Raw genomic sequence first — 25929 nt, 5'->3', positions numbered from 1 at the left:
AGGAGGAAGTTTGAGGAAAGTTTGAGCAAACATGTATTTGGAAACAACTGTTTATTATACATCTATAAATAAGAAGGCAATGACTTCATGCCATTTGTAATCTAGCCTTCTCTGTTTGTCTTCAACTCATTACAATATTGTGTTAACAGTGAACCTTACATATTGTCTTTTACTCAGCAATAGAGAAAAAATGCTAAAATTGAAAACCTTGGGTACTTAATGGTGTGAATTAATCACTTTAATCAAATATAAACATTTTCTTATGAAGTTCACATTGCAAATAAATGAGAAAAAAATCCCAATAGACATCAGTTAAAAAATAATATAAATTGGCACACAATAGCCTTCTTTAACACCCTGAGGATAGTGAATGTAAATAATTAGTCTTTGAGACTCAGCCAAGCTACGGCTCATGCTGTACTACCTTGTGCAGGCCTTTGGAATTCAAAGAACTACTAGATATGTTGGTTCTTTTCTCCTGTTCAGCAATAAAGACTGAAGCAAGTAGGGGAGGGGGAAGGAATCCGGATTCTGTCTGTAGGAAATACTGCTGCATAACCCAAACAGAGTGGGAGCTGTCTGTGTAGACGTTCAATGTAGAGAAATAATAATTGTTGCCCCAAAGTTTCATTGACAAGAAACCCACAGCCCCATGCTGCCTGGCAACAGTCCTTGGGCCCTTCCTCTCTGGAACAAAACTTTGGACAGTTTCTGTGTCACCTGCTTGCAGTAGAAGGGAGGGAGGGAGCAGTTGCCTCTTGTCTACTCTCGGTATGTGAAAAGGTGGAAGAATTGCATCTCAATCTGATAGAGAGAACTTGGTTCCAGTCAACACCCTCAGCCTCCATGATCCTAATGAGAAAAATGAGGGAACAATGGGAGAGAGTCCTGTTGAATGATCTTAGTTTGTATTTGTTTTTTTGATATGATGGAGTAACCTGGGGGCAAGGGTATGTGTTGTGAGTGGAATGACACTCGTATACATAGCAAGTCAGCCATTCTCATGCCAATGCATGGGCAGACATCTGTTAAATCCCAGAAGGGCTGGAGAGTATGAAAAACTGGAGTAGAGGGGAGCTCTTGATGCACAAGAGATATTTTAGTGATATCAAAGAACAGTGAAGTCTAAAGGCAGGGAGGGTATCCACTTTCTGCATATAAACTTTACATGGATGGAATGGGTGGAAATGATTTTATGCCTTTCCTTTTTTGGCTACCTCCCTTGTAAGGGGGAAAAAGCCTTGGTATATGTATGTATATGTATGTACAGGAAGGCACATGTAAACCAAGAAAATGTATTGTATTTAATATTCAAAGGGATGTGGGTGAGGCAGTGGAATAAGTTTGGCATCCTTAATAAATTTTGTTTTGTGCCCTTCATCTATGACAGGCAATAATGGCTCTCGATGGGTGAATGTAAGCTTTGACTTGACCATTCCTCTTTACATGGGGTAAAAAACACTTTGATGTATGTGGGTTTAGTAGACTCCAAAGGGATGGTCTGTTGGCTTTCCAATTTGTGTAGAATAGACAACACAATACTTTTTCTTTAAATGGACTCCTCCTTCCATCACCAAGGAAGGTGATGGAAGGAGAAGTAGGGGGCAGACAACCATTAGGGAGGCCCAGGTACACATGGATGGATGGAGTAAGGAGGTACTTGGAGAGGGTGGCACCAAGAGAGGACTGGAAAGAATTGGCAGAAGATAGAACCATCTGGAGAGGCATAGTGATTGTGGTGAAGGGCCGTCTGGCCTGACAACCAACAGAGTTACTCTAAGAGAGAGAGAAGAATATAGCCTTGCCTGGTGACCATTACTGATTAATTATTTGGGAGCCATGGGTCTCCTGTAAGACACTTGGGGCAATGGATTAATTGTATGATAGTGCTTTTAATAGATCACAGATGTGAAGGCAGGGAATCTCCTGATGTTTAAGTTGAAGGATCCAAGAGAGGCAACAGCTAGGATTCAAACCTATGAACAGTCTATCCAACAACTGGAAGGAGGGTATTGATGGAGTGTCTGCAGCAGCAGTAGCAGCATCTACAGAAAGGCATGGTAACGGATTTTGAGATGGAGAAACAGAATCCATGGTCTTTGACCCACTGGATTTTAAGGGATACTTCTCCTCAGAGAAGGTAGTTAGAAAGGACAGGGTGGGTTCCGACACAGAATGCAAGACAGTAATGTGCCTGGAATCTTTTATATTATATATTGCCACATGACACGGTATGAGAATCATGTGCATTCAGCCATTCTAAAACAAACGTGATAAACATTTTACTGGTAATCAAGTTAAATTATATATAAAACAGATACAGTACATATTTCTATAAAGTTAAATCAACAAGACTTAAACAATTCTAAAATATAATAGTTCACATATCTCTCTAGGTATAGAAACATGAGATAATGCTTTCCAGTTGAACTACAATCATAAATGACCATGTCGTTGACCATTTATACAAAATCTTTATCATCAGTATGCTGCCAAGAAAGCATTACTATGTTAAAATGATATGCATTTCAACATATATACATATACATATGTGTATATATATATATATATATACACATATATATATGTATGTATATATATATATATAAAGGCCTTCATTTCCCTTACAAAGGGGCAGAGTCAAAGCATGTTCATTTGCAGACTTTACATGGGAGAAAAATATAAATTAAAGGAGGTCCCTACTCCCCTCATTCAGCCTCATTTTGTTACTTTTTATAACATACAGGAAACATAGTGATGATATTCTTGTCTCTTATCACAGGGTGCCAAGAAAAAATGAAGAGCTGTACAAATTAGGAAAGCATTCAAAACCCATTTCATATAATTACAACTATTAATGTTTCTATAACAACAGCTAGCCTATGCAGGCAATGCCCTACTGCATTCAAGCATATGACCACTTTCATCAGGCCCTTTGTTGATTACCTTTGTCTTCTTGTTACATTATTTATCTAAGACACAGGGTGAAAGGTTCAGGTTTGCAAGCTTGCAGAAGCAAACTCCACGAACCTAATCAACACTATGATACAACAGACTATACTTGTAACTAGTATAATGTGTACACTAACAGCAGTACATTACCGTAATTCTGAAGTGGTTTGGAAGCCCTGAAAATGAGAAGTTATATTAAGAGGGGACCCCTGACTCTTCCCCAGGAACTGTGCCACTATTATATAGTGGCTTTAAACCCTGTTGAAACTAACCATGAGGAAAGCCTGGTATCGTTATAGTATGAAATGACACCAGTCACGTCTCCAAAAAATACTTTGACCACCACGTCATATCTGCCTATGGGACCAATGACGGGTATTTGCAAGTTGTGGTCCTACAAGATGGACATCAAAGAGAATCGCCTCCCTACTGCCCATCTTCTAAACCCCAAAGGGTCTGACACTTGGCTTCAGGCTCAATATCTTTCTCTTATCAACTTCAACTGTGTGGAGATGAATTTTGTAAGTAAATATATATATATATAACAGGTCATTTCCCACTTGTGAGGGGAGTGGCCGAGTCAACCCCCCCCCCACTTCATACATATACCAAAAGGCCCCCTCTTCCATATAAGGGAAATGGGTAAACTAGCTTCAACTGTCAGGCCTTCCCATGGAGGTACTGTGTCTTGCTGTGTTGCTTCTAGCCCAAGCCATGGGTGGGGGACAGGGTTGGTGTTTTATCCACAAGGAACTAAGATAAGAAAGACATCAAATGGGTGTGGATGCATATCTTGGCTGGGAATCCCTGAACACCCGCATCAAACACAAATAAAACCCATTGCACCACCCCTCCTATCTTAGCACCTCAGGGACAAAGGGTTACTCCGTTCTCCGTCACAGTGCTGAGGTCAGAGGCAATACAACAGAGCATAGTTCTTCCACAGCAGGATCTGACAGCAACAGTTGGTTTACTCCCAATGCTTCGTCATGTGGCCACCCCCTCCTCATCCTCTCAGAATAATTTATGAAGCAGATCAGAAGAACATCCCTTTGAGCTGTGTCATCCTTTTATCCATTCGCAATCCATTTATTCCTCTCATCTTTATTCTCTTAAGTAATGCATAATGTACCAATTTCTTACAAACCATCATAATTGAATACACAATTATCTGTTTATGATGACAATAAAAAACAAAAAAGAATCCTAACATGTCTTCATATATTTCATGCCAATGGAAATAACTTCAAATAATAAAAAAAATTGCCAATGTATTTCCCATTCAAGCAACTATCTTAGCACCATCTTGCTGCTTGATATGTATCTAAGCTACAAATATTATGCATTATACTGTCATCCAGATTATTTCCTTCTCTTTTGTTTAAAGTTATGTTGACAGATCCCTCCTCATTCAGACAAATTAACGTCTTCTCAAAGCAGAAAATAATTTGTCCTTTCCTATATCTGACCCAACAATGTAACCTGAGCACTGAGATCATATTTTTGGGGGTTCAGTGAATCAAACCATCAGAACAAAACAAGAACAATGCATCTTACAATTTTCTGACATCTTGAATGAAAACATTTAAGTTGAAAACAATACAAGACCAAAAAGAAGTTTCTATATCCTCAAATTTCATAATGTGACTATTGATTTGTCAAGTCCCACATCCTAGCACTTAAGAACCATTTCATCTGATGATGAACAGTCAGAAAAACATGTGTACCCTGGCATTTTATATGATGCAAGGAGAGGCATGAAATTTAAACTTAAGTGCATTATAGGAATACCTCAGTATACGACTGAGTGCTATAAAGTAGGTAAAACAAATGTTGGGTGTATGTGAAAGCCCCAGGAGGCAAAGATTGAGGGGGAGGGAGTTGACAGGGTCCATGAACACAACCCCCCTATTTACGTACAGTACCTATAAACCCACCTCAATATACAAATTTTTACATTGCGACCAGTCAGCTGGGAACACAACTCGGTTGTATAGGGAGGTATTCCTGTAACGTTATTAGTGCTTACATGTTGATGAAAGCCCTCTATGTAGTTGCATACATCATTAGTAACAGCCATGCAATGATTATAATATTTGACAATTTCTTCTCCAGTCTGGTATCCATGTTTCCAGTATTACCATATCCCATATTATTGCACCTCTAATAATTTAAACTTATCCAATAGCAGTACTAGATCAGAACTGTGTTTTATCAGCTGCATAGTATTTAGTCTTTAAGTACAGCAGATGGCGTAACTGATTACGAATTATGTGCAAAATAACGTAACATGGCTAAAATTGCACAAATGTTAATGCAGCCAAAACAGCTACACAAAGACATGTACTAAATGATTGTACTTCCTTATAGTGGAAAAAAATAACAACAATAATAATAATAACAAACACAACTATATCAACAACTTACAATTAAATGTATGCTTGCACTTATTGGGTTAAGACATTAACGACTACATGCACCAGCCACATCATCCAGCACCTAATGTGAACATACTCCCTTTCAGCTTTAATTTGCTAACTTTGATCATACGCATGTTGCCAAGAGATAATCTTCGTGTGTGGAGGGAAATGATGTGACAAAGTACCATAATGACACCTGGAATCATAAATTTTCTTTTCTTAAATACAATAAAAGACAAAATAAAATTACTTGTGTGGAACACAATAATTACATAATTAAATTATACATATATCTATGTATACTAAAAGCCCTTCCCACCTTACAAGGTGGGTGGTTATGTTGAAACACATGCCCACATTATATACAAATAAAACTTTCTCAACCACATCTCCCAGTTCAGTACCTCGGAGATGAAGAGCTCTCCTATCCCCTTCACACTGTTTGGGTTAAAATCAAGACAGCGAGGCAAAGCTCTCCCCACAGCAAGGCCAAAAATATGGAGCTGGTTTTCTCTCACTAATCTTTTGTATGGGGAGCCTCCTCCTTATACACTCAAAAATTGTTAGCGCTGATGAGATGAACATCCCTTCCAGGCATGCCACCCCCCTCATCTATTCACAACCTCAACCCATTTGTTTCTATATTTTGCACTCAGTCACCATCTGCTTCAGTCTATTCTCAGAATCAGCCACAAAAGCAGTCTCATCCTCAAATATTAGATGAAACTACACATACATACATACATATACCAAAGGCTTTTTTCCCCCTTACACGGGGGGTAGCCAAAAAGAAAAAGGCATAGAAATCCCTCCCACCCATTTCATATCCCATATACTCCACTCCACACCAAAGCTCCTTTCTCCCTTACAAGGTGGGTGGTCAAGCTAAAATATACATGAATTCATGATTTAACAACCTTAGCCACAATTTTCCCTATTAACTGATCAATTTTAATTTTCCATAAAGCATGCCTCCTCATTTGCAAGGGTTTGGAGGTTAGCCTCATCGTAAAGATACATTTTGCTCGATGCGATTATTAGCTTACCACAGCCAATAGCAGGTGACACACATCATACCTGGCACCATATTTGGGTAAAAATGTTGGAAGGTTAGGTTAAAATGATCAGCCTCATACTATGCAGCCCCAAAAACAATGAATCGGTGCTCTAGATAATCATTTGACATTCATCATTGAGATCACTGTTGGGTAATAATTACACCAAGCAAAACATACTTTAAATTACAAATTTTTTAGTAACTTGGTACCCCATCTTCCACAACAAGAACCCAACACATAATGCTCTTCTGCATTTATATAACACTACACACATGATTGTATACATTTCGCTGTATCTCACCACAGAAACCCTTTTTCTATGATGTCAATCTTGTAGGACACAGCCCATCAAAGGCAACATAAAAACCCCATCAATATTCTCAGACAACTACAATGTCCTACTTCCAGTACTCCACAATACATCCACAAAAATATGTACACATTCATATCACAAAACAAGTACTCCACAATAGACTGCCAGATTCTATATTTCATCATACACACAGAAATCGGCCAATTAGGAGAAAAACAAAAAAATTAAAACGAGCAAGAATAGGACTGGTGTGCCTAAATTTAGATCACCACCTTACATTAAAACAATACCAACACAGAATCAGTTTGGCAATAGACTAATTGCCTAAGATACAATCACCACACACAGAAGACACAGAACACCTTACATTACACTGTTCTACATTCAAGTTTTCCACAGTTACACAAAATCTTTTAGCCACATGACATGGGTTAGACCAGTAGCCATAGAAGGTTTCCTCGGAGAAATGTGTCCCCTGCAAGAGAGAACCAGGACAATGGACTGATTGATGGATATCGGTGTTATCTTTATAATTTTAATTAATATTTTTTCTCAAATGTAAAAGCTTTAGACCCACTGGGCACTCAGTACCCCACCTCCCATACCCCTCCCCTTCCGCTATTTGTACATCATCTGTCACTTAGTATCACTATTACTACCAGTGGGCAGAGATAGTAATTGTCATTATTTAGCTTCAAAATTTGCACCAATTACTCTATATATATTTTAATTTATTTTTACTCTGGTAACTTGCAAACCAGCAAATTTATAAACCATAAATTCATCAATAAGGAGGAGCCAATTGTACTACCTGTAGCAGGCTCATTATAATGTAACCCATTGATGAAACATAACAATCTCTTTATCATTCCAAGGTCTAAATAAAGATAACTAAATTCACCACATACAGTTGACTCTTATACAATGTGACTTTAATTAACATGTCTGTATTTTAACATGGGGTAATATTTAAGGAGATATGTTTACTAACATAATTTTCTCAAGTTAGCATAATGACATGTAAACATTGTTTTCAAATCAGCCATGTGCTGGAGTCCCAAGACCATCCTGAACAGTGTCCATAAAGTGATGTCAGAAACATATACCAATTATACTAAGTGTCAATTTAAGTGAGACCATGCTGTGATCAGAGCATCCATAATAATTCCCATGTGCTCTTTAACAAATTTCTACAATAAAGTACATACATCACCAAACTACAGCAATGGCAGCCGTGCATCTTTCTTATTTGAAGAAAGTGTTACCAAGATCAGGAAGACTCTTGCAACTGAAAAGACACAAGTTTTGGAGTGCTACTTCAAGGGAGAGAAGACTTCAGTCACTGTTCACGTCATATCTCCCTTTGGACTTCGTCAGTATACATAATTCACTTTAACATCACAAAACTCCCCCTCTCAGGAAGGGATAGGGTAGTGCTTTCTTGTGGAGGACTTTTTGAAATATAGGGATTTAATATAGTATATCTTTACTATGTACTCGCCCACTGGTATGCAGCCTCAAATCATCACCACTCTAGGCCTCTTGCCTGAATAGTGATGCTTTAAGCTGCTCAACCAGTGAGCATCCCATCTGTATACACAGTGTATATAAAATAAGGATTAATATCTCCCGATAGGGGGTAGTTCGCGATGTTAAACCAAATTATCGTCAAATATCTTTATTGTTTCCATGTTTTGAGAAGTAGTACAACTCTAAGAATAGGTAGACTTTCCTAGAGTCCAACAGTATAACTCCCCAGTACCCTAGTTTCTTATGGGAAAATCATGTTTCAACTTATGCAATTTTGAATAATCTAGATTCTCGTGGAACAACTCCTCACATTATTCAAGAGTCAACTGTACATGCTTGCCAATGAATCACTTAACAAAAGCTTTAACATTATAGGACAACAGCTTTGACAATAGGCACTGGGTTACGGATGTCATCCAGACTCTGAATGAGGCGTAATTCTTTGTGTACAGCAGTTATTGGTTTATCACTAGCAAGACTCCTTGCATGGTCCAATGTTCGGTGCAGCACTTTCTGCATGGTTGCAACAGTGTTTTCAACAGATTCCTGTGAAAGAAAAAGTTGAAGAGAATTATGGGAGACAAAAGTATAATTCTATGCATAATAGTTTATTACTATAATTATCTGAGAACAGGTGAGGCACCTGGGTTAGATGGATGTCATGTGGAATGTCTGAAAAAGGGAGGTACAGTAATTGTGGACTGGCTAGTGAGGTTGTTTAATGTGTGTCTAACAGAGGGTTGAGTGGTGAGGGAGTGCTTGTATAGTTCTGCTTTACAAAGGAAAAGGGGACAAACATAAGTGTAGTAGTTTCAGAGGGATCAGTTTGTTGAGTGTAGTTGGAAAGGCTTATGGGAGGGTTTTGAATGACAGGAAGGGTGAAAGCAGAAGATAGGGGTGAGTGGAGAATGGCTGTGTATAGATGATAATACTGTGATGAAAGGGAGCTAGTGGGAAGGTGGTGTTAGGGAGCAGTTATGTGTGAAAGATATTTGATGGAGCCCGAAGGGATTTCTCCCTGTCTTCAATGTTTCTGCATGAGGGGACAGATAGGGGGAGGGTCACCGATTAAATGAAGCAACTTTGCTGTAGATGTACTGTGTCTTGCTACATTGTTTCTGAGCCAGGGCAATGAGCAAGATGCAGGGATGACCCGTCATTCATGAGGAGCCAAGATGAGAGGGAGGGATGGTGGATGGAAGTGGAATGGGTGGGAGTGGAATTATGCCTTCTGACTTTGACTACTTTCCTGGAAAGGGGGAAAGATCCCTTGGTATAGGTATGTATGTAAACATTCCTATGTTGCTAGCTTATAGTGACAAGAGAGAAGCAATTGCCAGGTGTTAGCTTTCTTTATGGGAAAAGGTGGAAGAAATATCTTGGATCTTGGATCCTGTCTGATTCTCTCTGATGTCCATTTTGCATGACCACCAAAGAAGAGGGTTGTTAAGATAAACTAGAGCCCTTTGCTACCATGAAGGTGCCACACATATGTACAGATAGCAACCAAAATCAAAGAAAAAGTGTATGGAAGCAATTGCAGTTCCATATAATCTATGTTTCACATTAAAGTAGAACAAAACAGAAAACTCATGGAATATAGGAAAATATTGCTTTCTACACTACAATATTAATTACCGGTAGATTGTTGTCTGTTTTGTACATCCACCCAAGCAGTAATGCAGCAAAGAGGTCACCCGTGCCTGTAAAGGTGGCTGAAAAACGCGGAATATCAATCTCCAATCGGATCTTGTCACCTGAAAGGAAAAAGAGAAATTAATCATTCTTGTCTCAAATTCCACTGACTGCAAAGACAGTCTTACAGTAACAAAGAGCAATCCCCAGGCCCACCCATCGATCTGTCTGAGAAGAAATGCTGGACTGCTGTCTCTATTGTATAGTAAATACATACATATACCAAGGCTTTTTCCCCCTTACAAGGGAGGTAGCCAAAAAGGGAAAGGCATAAAATAATTTCCACCCATTCCATCCCTGAATACACTCCACACCCCTCCACCCTCCCTCTTATCTGAGCACCTCCTGGATGACGGGTCATCCCTGCACCTTGTCCACTGCCTATGTCAGCAAGTGACATAGAAATTTAGACCTATACTATACAATATTTCTATTGTATAGTATAGGTCTAAATTTCTATGTCACTTGCTGGTAGAAGGATAAGGAGGAGGAGAGCATTTACTAGTTGTAGGTTCTCATGGTATGTGAATAAATAAAAGATGATCCAAGGTGATTGAGAAAGATCTTGGGCCTGGTTCAAAGACTGTGTATCAGCCTCTTAGATCTGCACTTCCAGATGGAGATACATGTGCGGACAGAAAGTGAAGATACGGGTAAATGGCGAGGAGATAATTCTCTTCAATGTCTGTCTTCCAGGATCACCATTAAGCAAGTACCCACTCAAGAATAATGACCAGATAACTGGAAATACCCTATATCCTTCTTTGATTTAATAGCCTTTTTTCGAACAATGAGAAGGCTACACATAGAAAAGGAACATCCTCAACCTTTTCAGTCCCATCAAACCATACAAAGCTACATCCTTAAAATGAGAACATGGGCCTGCAGCCTTAAAAATAATAAATTATTAGATAATAAATATTATGCTAAGTAAGGTCACAAACCTTTAACTGATGATGCCATTCCCAACAAAGTAGTGTCTGATCCAAGATCAGTACTGGAAAGGACAACAGTCTGAACACTCTTGGAATGGAACCAGTCCATCACTTCAATAACATCTGCTTTGCTGCTGATTTTCCTCTCACTCAGTAGCCTGTTCAAAAGAGAGAATTTTTTCAATGTAAATTTGGGTATAAGCCTTGCTAATTAGTGTTGCAATTAAGACAAGTAAAGTTTGGAAGAACCATGCAACCAGACATACTTATGATTTTTACTTCATTTGTAATTGATAAATGAAAGCAACAGATCTATGCAGGTGTATCAGCAGCTTTTGCTAAACTGCACATCATTCACCATATTTGGTAATGTACACCTGATTTCTTTTTGGCTACCCCCCCATGTAAGGGGGAAAAAGTCTTTGGTATATGTATGTATGTACACCTGATCTATGTGTATACATGCATATATACCAAAAGGCCTTTTCCCTCATATAAGGGGTGGCCAAGCTGAAGCATACACCCATCCAAACCCATTTGTCATTCTTCCCAGTTTTGCACCTTGCAAATGATGGGTCATCCCTGTTCCTTACTACACCATTCATGTTTAAGGCAATGTATAGATTTTTTTTTCTGATGCACACCATTTTCCCCCTAAAGCAAAGGTTGCTACCTCCACCCTATCTGAAATCAAGGTTCAAGGAGGAGGATGCCTCTCATCCTAAACAAGCAACATAAAAACACACACACAAAACTATAAAGTTGACAAAACAAACAACATCAGACCAAATCTCGTCAATATAACTACATTTTTCTCTCCCTCCACATACTCCCATCTCACATTCCTCCTTAACATACATACATATATATATATATATATATATTCATTTTTTTTTAGGTCCTCCCCATATCTAATTCAAAATTGAAAATTATTTTGGAGTCCCTCATTTCTTGAAGCTATGACCACTATTCCTGATTAAGTGAGAGGGAAAGATAACCACAAACAGCTTTCAATTAAATAATCATACAAGTATTATTGAATTTTTATGAATATTAAACATACATATTAGGCCATATCCCTTGTGATATATAATATATACTCACTCTGCCTCAAACTGATTGGGTGTGACAATGTCTGCCAATGGAATAATCTTCTCCCGGTAAATGGGTAACAGACTCTTTGGGACGTACATTTTCCCTTCATCACCCATGACAGGATCACAGACTGAAACCAATACAACCGTAAAAATCTTTTGCCTGCACAGGGTAAATATCAGTACGAAAAGCAATCTACTTTAATTGAAAGTATTCATTTTTGAAAGAAAGTGGTTAAATCCTGTTGTAATAGAGTAGTGGTTCTTAATCAGAGATGCTAAACACGACAACTTGGAGGTGTTATGACTGACTGGCAGATTTAGCTGTTTCAGTATTGTTTTATCATCAAATTTTTAACTTAAAAATAAAAACTATATTTAGTCAGAAAGCCTGGGGTTGAGACTTGTTTTGGTATTAGGCATAAGGAAACACATTGTATACATATATTTGTTTTTTTTGGGGGGGGGAGAGGGGAGCACCGGAAAAGGATCAAAACTACTTTGACTGAGCAAAAAGGTAACTCACCATATATAAGCTTTGGGTTAACTTCTTTGAGGTGCTTCACAACCTCTTGCACAACTTCAAGGAAAGAATCCGAGCCAATGTATCCAGTGAGGAGGTGAGTGTAGCGATCCAGTCCATTCAACTTCAAACCGCTGATTAAGTCCCCTGCAAGCCACACCACATTGCATGGTTTGAAGAGGGAAGGATGGGAAAGGGAGAGGATTGAAAGATATGTATGAGATGGCAAAACAGAGAGAGAGAGAGAGAGAGAGAGAGAGAGAGAGAGAGAGAGAGAGAGAGAGAGAGGAGAGAGAGAGGAGAGAGAGAGGAGAGAGAGAGGAGAGAGAGAGAGAGAGGAGAGAGAGAGGAGAGAGAGAGAGAGAGAGAGAGAGAGAGAGAGAGAGAGAGAGAGAGAGAGATGGGGAAAAGGGGGGAAAGGAGATATGGGAGAGGAGGAAGGAAAGAAAACAGAAAAGAGAAAATATGGGAGAAATGAAGAGATAAAAAGTGGATCAACAGAGGGAGAAAAAAAGAAAGTAATGTCATATTCTATTCCAAAATCATCCTGAACTATTGTAAATTACGAAAATATAATTTGCCAATCAATAAACACATATACAAGATTTTATGGTGATACATAAACTGATGACAATTATAACTGTGGCATGTTACATCATGGACAAAGATGATGAAAAAACCCATAAGAACCTGATCTGACCCAAATTGGAACATGCAGCAACATTGAGGTCTTTCCACAAAAAGGATATAAATAAGATTAAGGGAATGCAAGTAATAACAATCAAAATAGAGATAGTCCCTGGCCTGGCAGATACTGTACAAGGAAAAGTTAGAAAAACTGGGTTCTTCCTCATTACATAAAAGTAGAGAGGTTGCATAACATGTTCAGCATAATGAAAGGTGTGGACAAATTTGATAGACAGACAGACAGACAGAGAGAGATAGAAACATAAGAGTGTGTGTGATTCACCGTGGTCTTGGATCATGTGTTGGACTCATGATCGGCAGCTATTACCCTCCCGGATGAGAGCTCAGAGCTCATATATGAACAATCTATGGGTAAAGCTGTGACCTTACATGCACACACACACCCAAGCTCAAACAATACATGAGTTCAAATCTAAATATGATAATTGGAAATCAAGGATATGGATTAAGTTGGAACTGTAGATGAATTTGAATCTAGGCATGTTAGAAAATTAGAGAATAGAAGATGGAACCCAACGAGCAATGTTCCTTTCCTTTATAATTAGGTAAATACCCAAATAACCAAACAAGCCCTTCCAGAAAGACCACCAAACTCAATATTCCAATAACAATCACCAGATATAAGTCCCACAGAGAAAACACCAGACAAGAACTAGACTAGGATGCCTACGCTCAGAACACCATCCACCATTTAAACAGTATCAACAAAGAATAGGCCTGTCCACATATTCAAACAGCCCCAGATGAAACCATCACCACAGAAGACATACAACACTTCATGCCCTACACTAACAATCCCCAGACAACAACACAATATATCCACTCTAGGTGACTTATTCTCCAAGTGACTTGTGGACCTGGAGGCTGTTGCCAGTTTTCTGAAGGCCACAGGGCTTCTGGAAGAGAGATCAGGGGCAGCGGATTGTTCGACTGCAATCTGTCAATCCTTTGCCCCAGTTCTCTCTGGCAGAAGACCAAGAGTCCCAAGGAGACTGATCACGGCCACTGATTCAGCTCGTAAGTTACTCATTGAAGAGATTTTGTGGTGCCGTCTGGGGAGGGTAAATGTGGGGGAATGTGGTACAACGTGCTGTGTCTTATGTGTGGAGGTTACGTCTGGGGTAAATGAAGTCCGTTGCCAGGCTAATTCTTAGTTGGTATTGCTTTAATTGATACATTCATTATACATACAGAGAGCAAGGGCTCCTTCCCCCTTATCAGTGAGGTACCCAAGTCAAAAAGCATAATTCCACTCTCATCCATCACCCCTCCCTCCCTCTCATCTTGGCTCCTCCTGGATGATGGGTCATCCTTGCATCAAGCCCAACCCCCTGAGTCAGAAGCAACGTAGCAAGACACAGCAAGGCCGCTTCATTTATTCCATGACCCCCCCCACCCTCTGTCCCCTCATGGAGAAACACTGAAGACAGGGAGAAATCCTAATACATACATATGTATACCAAAAGGCTCAATCTCCCTTATATGGGGGTGGTTCATATATTACATCTTCATATATATATATATATATATATATATATATATATATATATATATATATATATATATATATATATATATATATATATAAAGAGAGAGAGTATTATAATTTAATTTAAAAAAATTATCTATTTATATACTACGAGCTTTTCCCCCCTTATATGGGAGGTAGCCAAATCAAAGGCTTGTACCTACTCCCACCCATTCCACTCCCATCCACCAACACCCTTTCCTCCTTCTCATCTTAGCTCTTTGTGGATGACGGGTCATCCCCGTATCCCACCCACTGCCTTGGGTCAGAAGCAATGCAGCAAGACACAGCACATCCACAGCATAACCATTTCACTTAATTGGTGACACCCTCTCTGTTCCCTCATGTAGAAAGAGAGAGGATGGGGAGAAATCCCTTCAGGCTGTGTCAAAATATCATTCACATATAAGCACTCCCTAATCCCCATTCCCTGCCCATCCCTTCCTTGCATAATATTATCATCCAAACACAGCCACTCTCCACTCATCCCTATCTCCTGCCCTCTCCCTTCCTTGCTCAACAGACATTCCCCTCTTGTTCAATGCCCCCTTCACCCCAACCATCCATCTCATCCTCAGTCATCCCCTCAAGTTCACTCCCTCCACTTCTGTCTTCCACACCTCTTTTACTAATTTTTTATCACTTATTCTTTCCGTGTGTCCAAACCATACCATCTGAGGTATTGGCTGCATGTTATTGTACAGTAGCATGTAATCGATACTTTGGGGACTACATGGGGTGCCCCTACAGATCAGAGCCTCACATCATTTTGTCTGTGGTAGAGGAAATCTCTAATCACAGAGAATTGGTGCAACTTCATTGTACTGTGACTGTCCTTCTGTTATGCTGTCACACCTCCTCTTAATATTTTCTTGTATATATTTACATTTTCGCCTTTCCCCTGTGGTAGTGGGAAGAAAGAATATTGCCGCTGAGTCTTCCCCCCTTGGATTGTAAAGGCAGCTAAAATGGGATGAAGTGTAGGATGGGACTAGGCATCCTGCTCACTGTAATCCTATGGGTACATTCCTGTGAGAACAATAATGATAGTGGAAAAAATGGATGTCTAGGCCAGTTTTGGTTAAGAAAGAAGATCTTACTATCCAAAATGCTCAACAACAATTAACCTGTAAAACACACACACATGCACACATGACAGTAAACTGATACACACTTAATAACTCACGTAACTCTGTAGCATTGAGAACTTGACCCTTGAAGTGAGAGTAACCAGTATGGTTTGAGAACTGGACAGAATTGATAGTGTCCACTTCAAAACCAAGAACCTGTAGAAGAAACAATTTTAATTAATAGTTTCTTTACAAAAATTAAAAGTTGTCTACTGTCTAAAAAATGCACTAGCACTGAAGATGTATACAAAAGCACTCTACTTCATTAGTTTATTTTTCCTGGTGGTTACTCTAGCATACTATATATATATATATATATATATATTCTCTCTTCTTTTCTTTTGAGTTCCTTCAATACTGTACCATGGTACACTTGATAGACTTTGATAAATATTGAATGCTTTTACTAAACCAAGAGGTGGGCTCCAACATGAAACAGGTTTTAACTGACCAAAGCCCAATTCCAGACAAAGTCCATTTACTAAATAAAAAACCTAGACACTGAACACAATTAACTCTAGGCAGTGCACCATGGTATTGATGGAGTTCAAATAAAGAACTGAGGATGTGGAGCTATTTTCAAACACAACATCAACCGGCCATGAATCCATTGATATGTGTGGCCTTACTGCAATGAGGAAATAGCAATCATATCTGTGATACTGTCCCAGTTTGGTTAAGTCATTTACAAATGAGAATGTTTTAATGTCATGTTCTGGGTTTGGATTAGTTAGTTCATGCATCAAGAATGTGAACACTGTGGCAACTGAAGGCACCTGTCAACTGCTGTGTGAGAAGTGCAAAGTGTACCTGATATCTCCCAGAAGACAAAGCTTCTACCTTCACCCAAACTTGTGTGTCATGAATACAATTTCTATATGTTACATAAATAAGTAAATTAATTAAATGCATGAATAAAAGAGGAACTTATCACTTATGATATAATTTTTACATAAGACTAAAATGTGAAGTACAAATGTTTCAACAGATTATGGTACCTGGAGAGGGAAACAAGCACTTTTGTTTCCAACATAGCCGCTCACCACATGACTTTGAATGGATAGCACACGGACAGTGTTGCTTGCCATTTTAAGGCTGAAATTTTGAGAGAGAAAAAAATTATTGGAAAGAGTAAAAAGTTGGATAATTCAATGAATCTCATCAAAATAAATACCCATACTACATTCCATTTTTGTCTTCTAAACCCATCCCCATGAATGTATTCACTTCTAAGGTGCAACCCCATAGGGCTGGTGCTTGGTCTATAGACTGGACGCAAGATCTCTGTCAACTATGGCTCTTTCTCTTCCACCTTTTCAGAGATTGGTTGTCAGTTGTCAGCTCTCCATATGTGAAAGTGTAGGAAATACAGTTAAGTTGATAAAGAGATATCCTGGGCCCAATCCAGTGACCAAATGCTAGCCTCTTAAGGCTTCACTTCCTAATGGATGTGAGGAGGTTGGCAAGTTTTGAAAATGGGTAGATTTGTTGTCCATCTTGCAGGACCACCACATGTAACTACCCATATTTGGTCCCTTAACCAGTAATTTTTCTCTTACTCCTCCTATTAGTTAGAGACACACTAATACCACACATACTATTGTTTCTCCTCTGAGAGATCTATGGAAGAACCCAGTGAGTAAAGCTACCAATTGTAAGGTCATAGATTTCTATTCCATGAAACTCAAGACAATATTATATCTTTATGAACTTTCATTATCTTATCACAGTACTTATTTAACCCCACCAATATAAACATACTTTACATGTTCTACTTCTATTGAGGATAAAATCAGATGAATTTATTATATGGAGCATCAGTAATGATGTGTTTTGTAGACCTTGGGAGCTGTGGGTTTCCTGCAAGAGTCCAGGGGGCAAGAGACTGATTGAATGAAGGGTCACAACCATGCCAAACTATTCCATTCAGCTGAGGATCATTCCCATAATTGGAGGGATTAAGACTATCTCAATTAATCAATTCACTACAATGTTGTCTTTGATTTTATCCAATCTAACACTAAGCAAGTATATTCAATTTAAAAAATAACCCTAATGTAAAGGAGTCACAATCAAGCTATGGAAAGTGCCAACAACAGAAAGCTTAGTAGACTTTATTCTGGGTGAAACTAAATGTTAATAAGGTAAGTGAAAAGTCTAGGACTGAGTGATATAATTTGTATATAAACCTATATACTAGGAGCTAATATAGTATATACTCTTATTCAGTACCTGGGCCTTTTCCAATATAACTAACACTACATATTATCTGATTGAAAATAAACAGGCCACTTGGAAACTAACAGGCTGATTACCTGTTATTTATTTCATTAATCTCCCATGTGGCAGTGTTGGAAGTTTATCTAAATCAATAGAACAGCAAGTGGGATCACAGGTACAGGTACACATTCTCTACAGTAATGATGACATTACACTTTTGTCTAGAGTTGCTTAGTCATGATGCTACAGCATGACACCCAGACTCTTACTTCCCCATAGGAAGTTGAGTCATGACTTCTTCACCAGAATTCAAACCACAGCCAAAACCTTAGACAATAATATAACTACAGTCTTGGCTCTGAATGCACCTATACAAGCAAAAGATCAACATATGAGGTGTATTAATGTATTGCTATATACACCAAAGCTAGGCACAAGAATAATATAATTCTGAAATAGTTTAAATCATTCTGACTTTTCCTTTACCAAAATTGAAGCAAATGTGTTATTCATGAGATAGGGTATGTGGAGGAGGTGTCTGTAGGCATAATCTCAAGCCAGGATCTCCAGGTTGGACAATGTGGGATCAAATAATCTGGTGATAGCTATGATGTCAGAGCAAATCCTGGTATGAAAAGGTATAGCCAAAATTGGTTTAACTCCTGTATTAGTGATGGGATCATATACAGCTTGTTGGCAATTATAATTGAAGGGTATGTGTCATTTTTTCCATCCAGTTATGTTCTATTTTATGCTATGATAAAAAGAATATGGGAGATAAGTGGGAGTGGGATTTGATTTGATTTGACTTTTTATTACTGTATAAAATAATTTTGCAAGCATTGCAAGCCAATACCAAAACAAATGCCTTGGCTGAATATCTTCCTCATAAGGGGAAGATAGGTAGATAGACTGATACAAATTCTATTCAGTTTGTACTATTTTCTCAGGGTGTCTAGTTAAATAGAAAATCCCAGTGGAAAATAAGATCTCACAAATAATGCATCTGTCCTTATTTTCATGAAGGCATCAGAATAATCTCAAACTACTCAAAAATGACAATGTTAATTTCAGATTCAAATTGTGTGTAGATACACAACTTTGCTTAATCATAAAAACAGGCTCTTATCTTAATCTCCTCATATGACTTTTGCTAAAGATAGCCTACTTAAATGAAAGAAAACTTTAAGCATAGCAAATAATCAATACCCTGTCTAAAAATACAGTTGCTTATTATGTAAAAGTACCATAATATAACTATAATATCATAAATACTGAGACTTATTGCATTAGGGAATCCTTCATGATCATGGTTAAAAAATGAGTACCCTTGTAAATTCAGTCCACAAATTTGATTAATCAATATTCTGATTTACATATTTATCAGATGGTAGTAATAAGAAAAGAAGACACTATCATCACAACAGAAAGTGTAGAACATACTTGTTTACCTAGCTTGAGTGGATGTTTAATGTGCAACAATTGAGAGAAGAAAAATTAAAAAAAAAAAAAAAATAGACAAAGACACATGTAATGAAAGCATGCTATAATCTATCCTTGGGGAAAAACTAATACCCTAAAAATCTAATCTATGGCTTGGAATGTTGGGCAATAAACTTCAATTAAATATATTTATGACATTTATTTATGTGCTACACCTGATAAAAAAAATTACTAAGAGGGATAAACTAAGAAACAGTGACATAATTAGATGTCCTTCCTATACTATCATACATGGAAAGAAATCAACAGCGATGGGATGAGACTTGAGCTGTAGTGAATAACAGAAGTATCCCCCATAAATACTGCACCTGGATGCCACAAATTAAAAAGAGCAGCAAATACCAAGGAAGAGATGGAGGGATGTAGTTTGAAGTATCTTAGAAAAAAATAATAATCCTGAGCCAAGAATCAGAGCAAAAACACTGTGACTATGTTCGTAAAGCCTGGAAGCTGCACTTCTTCGATTACATGCTCTATCGAGCAGGAAAAATGGCACTAAATTCAGAAGATACTTATCAGAGCCAATGTTATCTCTTGTCAGATCTACATGTACACCTTTGGGGTACTGCAGCTTATAAGCCACATCCCCTATTTAGCACAGAATAAAAAACTGAAAATAATAAATGTATTTCATCTTGTAAATTATATTACAATCCGTATGACTGAACCCGCTTACTCAGATATTATTCAACTTTGCAAAATATCTAAATTCCGTTTACCATGCAGATGCAAAGCATGTAATTATACAGCATTGAATAGGGTCTTTACTGTGTTTTTTTCTGCGTGAGTAATATAAATTAATCACAGAGACTTACAATATTAATTCAAAGAAATGTCTAAAAGAGTAACAGATATTCGGTCTTAGCTCTAACAGGTAACTCTTACGGAATGAAAGATCGTCTGCTGCAGTTTGCATCAAATGTCGACAACAATATTTTTACCTTTATGTAAATAAGTATATATATTAGGCTTTTGCTAAATATATTATTTCTACTCAATTGATGTAACTATCTAATCTTTCTGTTGTCTTATATCTTGTAACATTTTCTCCTGAATCAGCTGTGTTGCCACGGGCGACCGCAAAATCAACAAACATTCATTGCAACACTAGGGCAATTATTAAAGTAACAGGTACAGTAGGATGACCATTGTATGTATATCCCATCAGTATATAGTTTTGCCTAATATACGCGATCAGCATTCATTTACCAGTGAAAAAATAAATCAAGTTTATTTTTTCCATTACGTCTGTAAGAGTTAGACTCGCAATAACTTGACGCTTGTTCTATATAATATTATACTTAGATTAATTTAATGGGTCAGAGTTGCCCTTGTACTTTGTGCCCCTTCGATCGCAAGGAAGCAGTTCGTTATGAAATTTGATATGAATAAGATGGGTTTGTATTTTATATTTCTTCATTGAGTTCCTATTCCGGATCCATTCATCAGCTGAGCCTGAGGTTAATCATCCCATTTTGACCAACTGAGTGAGAAAGGGAACAAAAATTACTTACTTAGTTTATTTAGTGAAGTTCCGAGGTCGATCCTCACAGCCATAGTGGACTACCGCTGCTGCCAGTCCTGTTGTCCCTCCTTGGCCTTGCAATGGCCAGTTGGTCTGGTATTGAGTTTGGAGAAAACCTACCGATGGCAGTGTAGCCTGGCACTGGAGGCTCGTCTGGCACCTTCCGCAGAAACCTGTCCAGTGCATGTTTGAAGCTGTCCACCGAGCATTTGGTTTTCTCTCTCACCTCTTTTGGGAGGGCGTTGAAGATTTTTGGACCCTCATGGCCTAGGCTGGTTGCTAGTAGGGTCTTAATCCTTTCCGGGGCTCTTGGTGGGAGAGTTTGTCTCTCACACTTACGCCCATGCCTTACACTGTGGTATGGCTTGATTGTTGAGGGTGTGGGGTCCGGAACAAGTCCCTCTAGGATTTTCCATGTGTAAATGGCCCTATATCTTTCTCTCCTCCTTTGTTGGGAGTAGAGACCTAGTGCTCCCAGGCGATCCCAATAGTTGAGATCTTGCATCCCTCTGATATGCCTGGTGTAATTCCTTTGGACAGCTTCAAGCATCTGGATGTCTCCGCGTTTGTGTGGCGACCAGAGTTGGCTACAGTAGTCCAGGATCGGTTGGGTAAGCGCCTTCCAGAGGGTAAGCATCACTTGAACCTCTCTTGAGGAGAAAGTCCTTAGTACCCAGCTGGCCATCCCTCTTGCTCTTTTCACTGACTGCATGATGTGGTGCTGGAAAGTGGCATCATCACTTAAGTGAATGCCCAGGCTTTTTACATGGGCTTTGGGTGTGATTTTCATACCTCTTTCCATGTGCAGTTCAGTGTTGTCTTTAATGCCTTGGTTTGTGCCATATCTCAAGACCTCAAACTTCTCTTCGTTGAATTGCATGTTGCTGTCCTTGGCCCATGCATAAACTGAGTTGAGATTGTCTTGTAGATGTTGCACGTCCCCACTTTCCCGCACTGCATGGCTGATGTGGGTATTGTTGGCAAAAGACAGGAGGGTTGAGTCCACACTCCTATTTATGTCATTCATATGAATTAGGAATAGGAGGGGGCCGAGTACAGATCCTTGTGGTACTCTGCTTATTACCTTGGATTCAATGGACTTCACACCATCAATGACGACTGTTTGTGTACGGTCTGTCAGGAAGTTGTGAAGCCAGACTCCTAGCTTCCCTGAGATTCCTAGATCCCTTGCCTTGTGGAGGAGGACACCGTGGTCCACCTTGTCTAGGGCTTTGGCAAAGTCTAGGACTACTACGTCAACATTTCTCCCTTCTGACAGGTTCCGTAGTAGCCAGTCGTAGTGTGCCAGTAGCTTTGAGAGGCATGACCGACCTTTCCTGAAACCATGCTGGTTCTCTTTTATGAGTTTATTCACTTCAAGGTGTGTGAACAGCTTGTCCCTTACACATTTCTCAATTACTTTGACAATGTGGGACGTGAGGGCGACAGGTCGGTAGTTCTTTGGCAAGGTCCGATCTCCTCTTTTGTATATTGGGCTTATGATGGCTTGTTTTAGTAGTGCCGGGATCTCTCCTTTGTCTAGGGAGGCTAGCCACAACATATGGATTGGGACTGCCAAGACCTCGCTGCATTGTAGGAATAGGATTGCTGGAACGCCATCTAGTCCAGTGGCCGAGTTAATCCTGAGCTCCTTTATTGCCATTTTGATGTCCCCTACTGTCACTTGAATGTTGGTAAGCTGGTTCAGGTTCGTAGTCACCTGGTTGAAAAAGGTTGTGGGATCGAGGATTTCCATCTGTGTCTTTGGTATGCTGAACACACTGTTGTATTGGTGTGCCAACATCTGGCAGGTTTCCTGCGTGTCATCTGTTATGGTTCCTTGTTCAGTCACTAGGGGCCCAATCTGTGACTTGGTTTTCAGGAATTTCTTACAGTAGCTGTAGAAGAATTTCGGATTGTGCCTTATATTTTCTATAGCTTGGTATTCCTACGAGTTTCTCTGCTCCTCATGTGAGTGTTTGATTTTCTGCTCTATGTCCTCTATTTTTGTGGAGATTGAGAGCCTTTGGGTCTCATTGCTACTTTTGATTTTCTATGTTAGATTTTTTGAAGTGTACACCATGACAAAGCATTAGAAAATTAAATGTTAATTTTGTGAATTATACATTTTTCTTGGTGGAAATCAATTCAACAACAGAAAAAGTGGTAAATTTTTAGAAGTGTACACATATGCAATATATCAATAGAAAATTATTTGTTTTGTAAATTATAATACATCAATCAAATACAGTATGTGATTTTCTTGGCAGAAACCAATAAAAAAAAAGTTGCTAAAACCGATTTATTAACTAAAAAGTCATGGCAGTTGAATGATATACCATGTTTGTTTTGATAGATGCTGAGGTCAAAAAAATGAAAGGATGATAAATTCGTCTATTCTAACCTAACCTAACTAATCTGCGTAACCTAACCTATATTTAGTAATTCAGTACCTCAAATTCTAAAGATCATCTAGGTCATTGTTGTCATGGATACTGATGACCTGATTATTATTGTACCTGGGGCAATTAACAGATGACGGCAGAACCCCATGTTCTCTCATTAAGTCCAAGAAAGCCCTATTGTCTTTGTAACAGTGCCTATTAACACCACCTGGAGTTGGAGAACACCCAGTCCACAATGTGAAAGCCATTGTCTAACTGATAGTGACTGTATTGGACAGACGACAACATGGCGTCTGGACCATATCCTATAAGCTTTGTTTGTTAGTAAATTTGCTTTTAGCAAGATTTTTTGTTATATACTTCCTCTAAGAAAATTGCATATTATGTTTATGTATTATAATTTACAAAATTAATATTTAATTTTCTAATGTTATATTGTATAGTATGTACAACTAAAAAATACCAAAAAAATTGCTAAAAGCAACATACAGTACTAACAAATGGAGCCATGGCAACTGCTTGAGATGCCATCTTTGAAAGATGCAGAGGTCAAAGAAATTAAAGTATAAATTTATCTATTGTAACCTAACCTAACTTGCATTTAGTTATCAAGGTCATTTTCTATGAAAACAAAGATGGCATCTCAAGCAGTCACCATGGCTTCATTCAAGGAAAGCATATGTATAATAGAAGAAGTTGCTAAAAGTAATACACATGAATGAAGCTGCCACAACTGCTTGAGATGCCATCTTTGTTTTAATAGATACAGAGGTTGAAGAAATCAAAATAAGACAAAGTTGTATATTCCAGCCTAATCTAACCTTTATATAGTAATGTGGTACCTGTAATTCTAGAAGTCATCAGGGTCATCTATCAAAACAAAGATGGTGTCTCAAGCAGTTGATACGGCCCCATTTGTTAGTGTATTGGTTTTAGCAGCTTTTTCTATAATTGATTTCCACCACAAAAAGCATATACAGTATTACTTTGATGTATTATAATTTACAAAATTAGTATTTAATTTTCTATTGCAATATTGTGTAGGTGTGCACTTCTAAAAAAATACCCTATATTTTTGCAATAGGAATACTAGAGCCATCAGATTAAAACAAAATCCAAAATATGATATTTTTGTAGCTCTGGACTGTAATGAGGTTCAGTATCATATTTATTATTATTGTTATCATTGTTATTGTTGTTGTTATTAATATTATTATTATTATTATTATTATTATTATTATTATTTCATCATGTCCTTATACATGCTATGAAATGCTATTCTCATGTTCATCAGCAAGCGTAATAATTGCTTCTTTCCTGTATACTGCAATTACATAAGTACTCTCTCTCTCTCTCTCTCTCTCTCTCTCTCTCTCTCTCTCTCTCTCTCTCTCTCTCTCTCTCTCTCTCTCTCTCTCTCTCTCTTTCTTTCATTATCTCTCTCTCTCTCACTCCCTCACTCTCTCACTCTCTCACTCACTCACTTTCATTAATAACAGTGTTAGTCTGTTACATTTTTTCTTAGATGCATGCAGTAGATTTTCCAAGGCCAAAAGTATCATGCTGATATTAGATTTTCTCTTCCAGAATGAACATTTGTAGAAAGGCAGGAATTCTTAGAACCTCCATCATTACACTAGCCAAGTATAATGCATCATCACTGAAATCTAGAACCATCCCAGTTGCTTATTATCCAAGTTCATCCAAGTGGCTGCAGAGATGTGAACCAAGATACTGCACTTCACTATCTAATGGGTAAAACATTCTTGCGTAACTGCGTTTCTATAGTAATCTGTGCTGAACAAAAGTACTGACTGCTAATCTTCAAACAAAAGTATTGATATTTAATACTCATTGATAAGTGTTTTCATGAGCTAGTATTTTGTGTATAACTGTGGACATAAATGATATATCTCTCAGCTCTTTTTTGACCTGGATGAACATTACATGTTTGTAAAATAACTTAACTGTTGCCGCAGTGTCCCTATCAAAAGGCAAGTCTTCACTACAACTTTATATCACAAAATTTCCAAATTTCACTTCAGTAATTTTCATCTAAATCTTAGTTTCAAGAAGAACCAGCACATGTGAGTGTTTCAACTGAAGTTTTAATGCCCTGAGAGCTATGTGGGACTAGATTGAAATTGACAAATTTAAATTATTTTGACCCCATCTCAATGTAACTGTGGCTGTCTTACATATTCTATAAGACTACATTGGTTTTATGATTTGTTCTGCTTGTATACGTGTACACATAGACTTTTTTTATCACTAGCGTGTACACTTAGATAAGTCATGCACTATACAGCACAAAATGGCACTGGGTGGGGTTGAAGACCATTTGCACGACACCTCTTTTTAATGTTTTTCTGAAGCACGTATACAGGTAA

The 25929-nt window shown here is 38.3% G+C and overlaps 2 protein-coding genes across 8 annotated transcripts in view; one reads left to right on the top strand and one right to left on the bottom strand.

Moving 5' to 3' along the window:
* Positions 1-4337: 4337 nt before the first annotated feature.
* Pdxk (pyridoxal kinase) lies at positions 4338-20517 on the bottom strand. 4 transcript variants are annotated; one of them, XM_076185055.1, is made up of 8 exons: positions 20495-20517; positions 16885-16981; positions 15943-16042; positions 12524-12667; positions 12008-12128; positions 10913-11061; positions 9912-10030; positions 4338-8819 (listed from the first exon to the last, which is right to left on the bottom strand). In XM_076185055.1, exons 2-8 carry the CDS (start codon positions 16972-16974, stop codon positions 8643-8645), a joined length of 900 nt encoding a protein of 299 aa, XP_076041170.1. In that variant the 5' UTR covers positions 16975-16981; positions 20495-20517; the 3' UTR covers positions 4338-8642. The 4 variants fall into 4 exon arrangements, with proteins under 4 accessions (XP_076041170.1, XP_076041167.1, XP_076041168.1 ...); XM_076185052.1 differs by having other exon boundaries at positions 20425-20502; XM_076185053.1 differs by lacking the exon at positions 20495-20517 and adding an exon at positions 19952-20103.
* A 135-nt stretch (positions 20518-20652) lies between these two features.
* The window catches only part of fh (frataxin), an 11688-nt gene continuing 6411 nt past the window's right edge, over positions 20653-25929 (top strand). Inside the window, exons 1-2 of one of the 4 annotated variants that reach the window (XM_076185056.1) lie at positions 20653-20740; positions 25127-25294. In XM_076185056.1, coding sequence (XP_076041171.1) covers positions 25128-25294 — 167 coding nt within the window. In that variant the 5' untranslated portion in view covers positions 20653-20740; position 25127. The other 3 variants (XM_076185060.1, XM_076185059.1, XM_076185058.1) reach the window with 3 other exon arrangements.

This window comes from Oratosquilla oratoria, chromosome 5 (genome assembly GCF_046742065.1).
Source record: "Oratosquilla oratoria isolate Oo_2021 chromosome 5, ASM4674206v1, whole genome shotgun sequence".
Lineage (NCBI taxonomy): Eukaryota > Metazoa > Arthropoda > Malacostraca > Stomatopoda > Squillidae > Oratosquilla > Oratosquilla oratoria.
The sequence above is the reverse complement of the archived record's forward strand: the minus strand, read 5'-3'. Positions and strand labels throughout refer to the sequence as shown.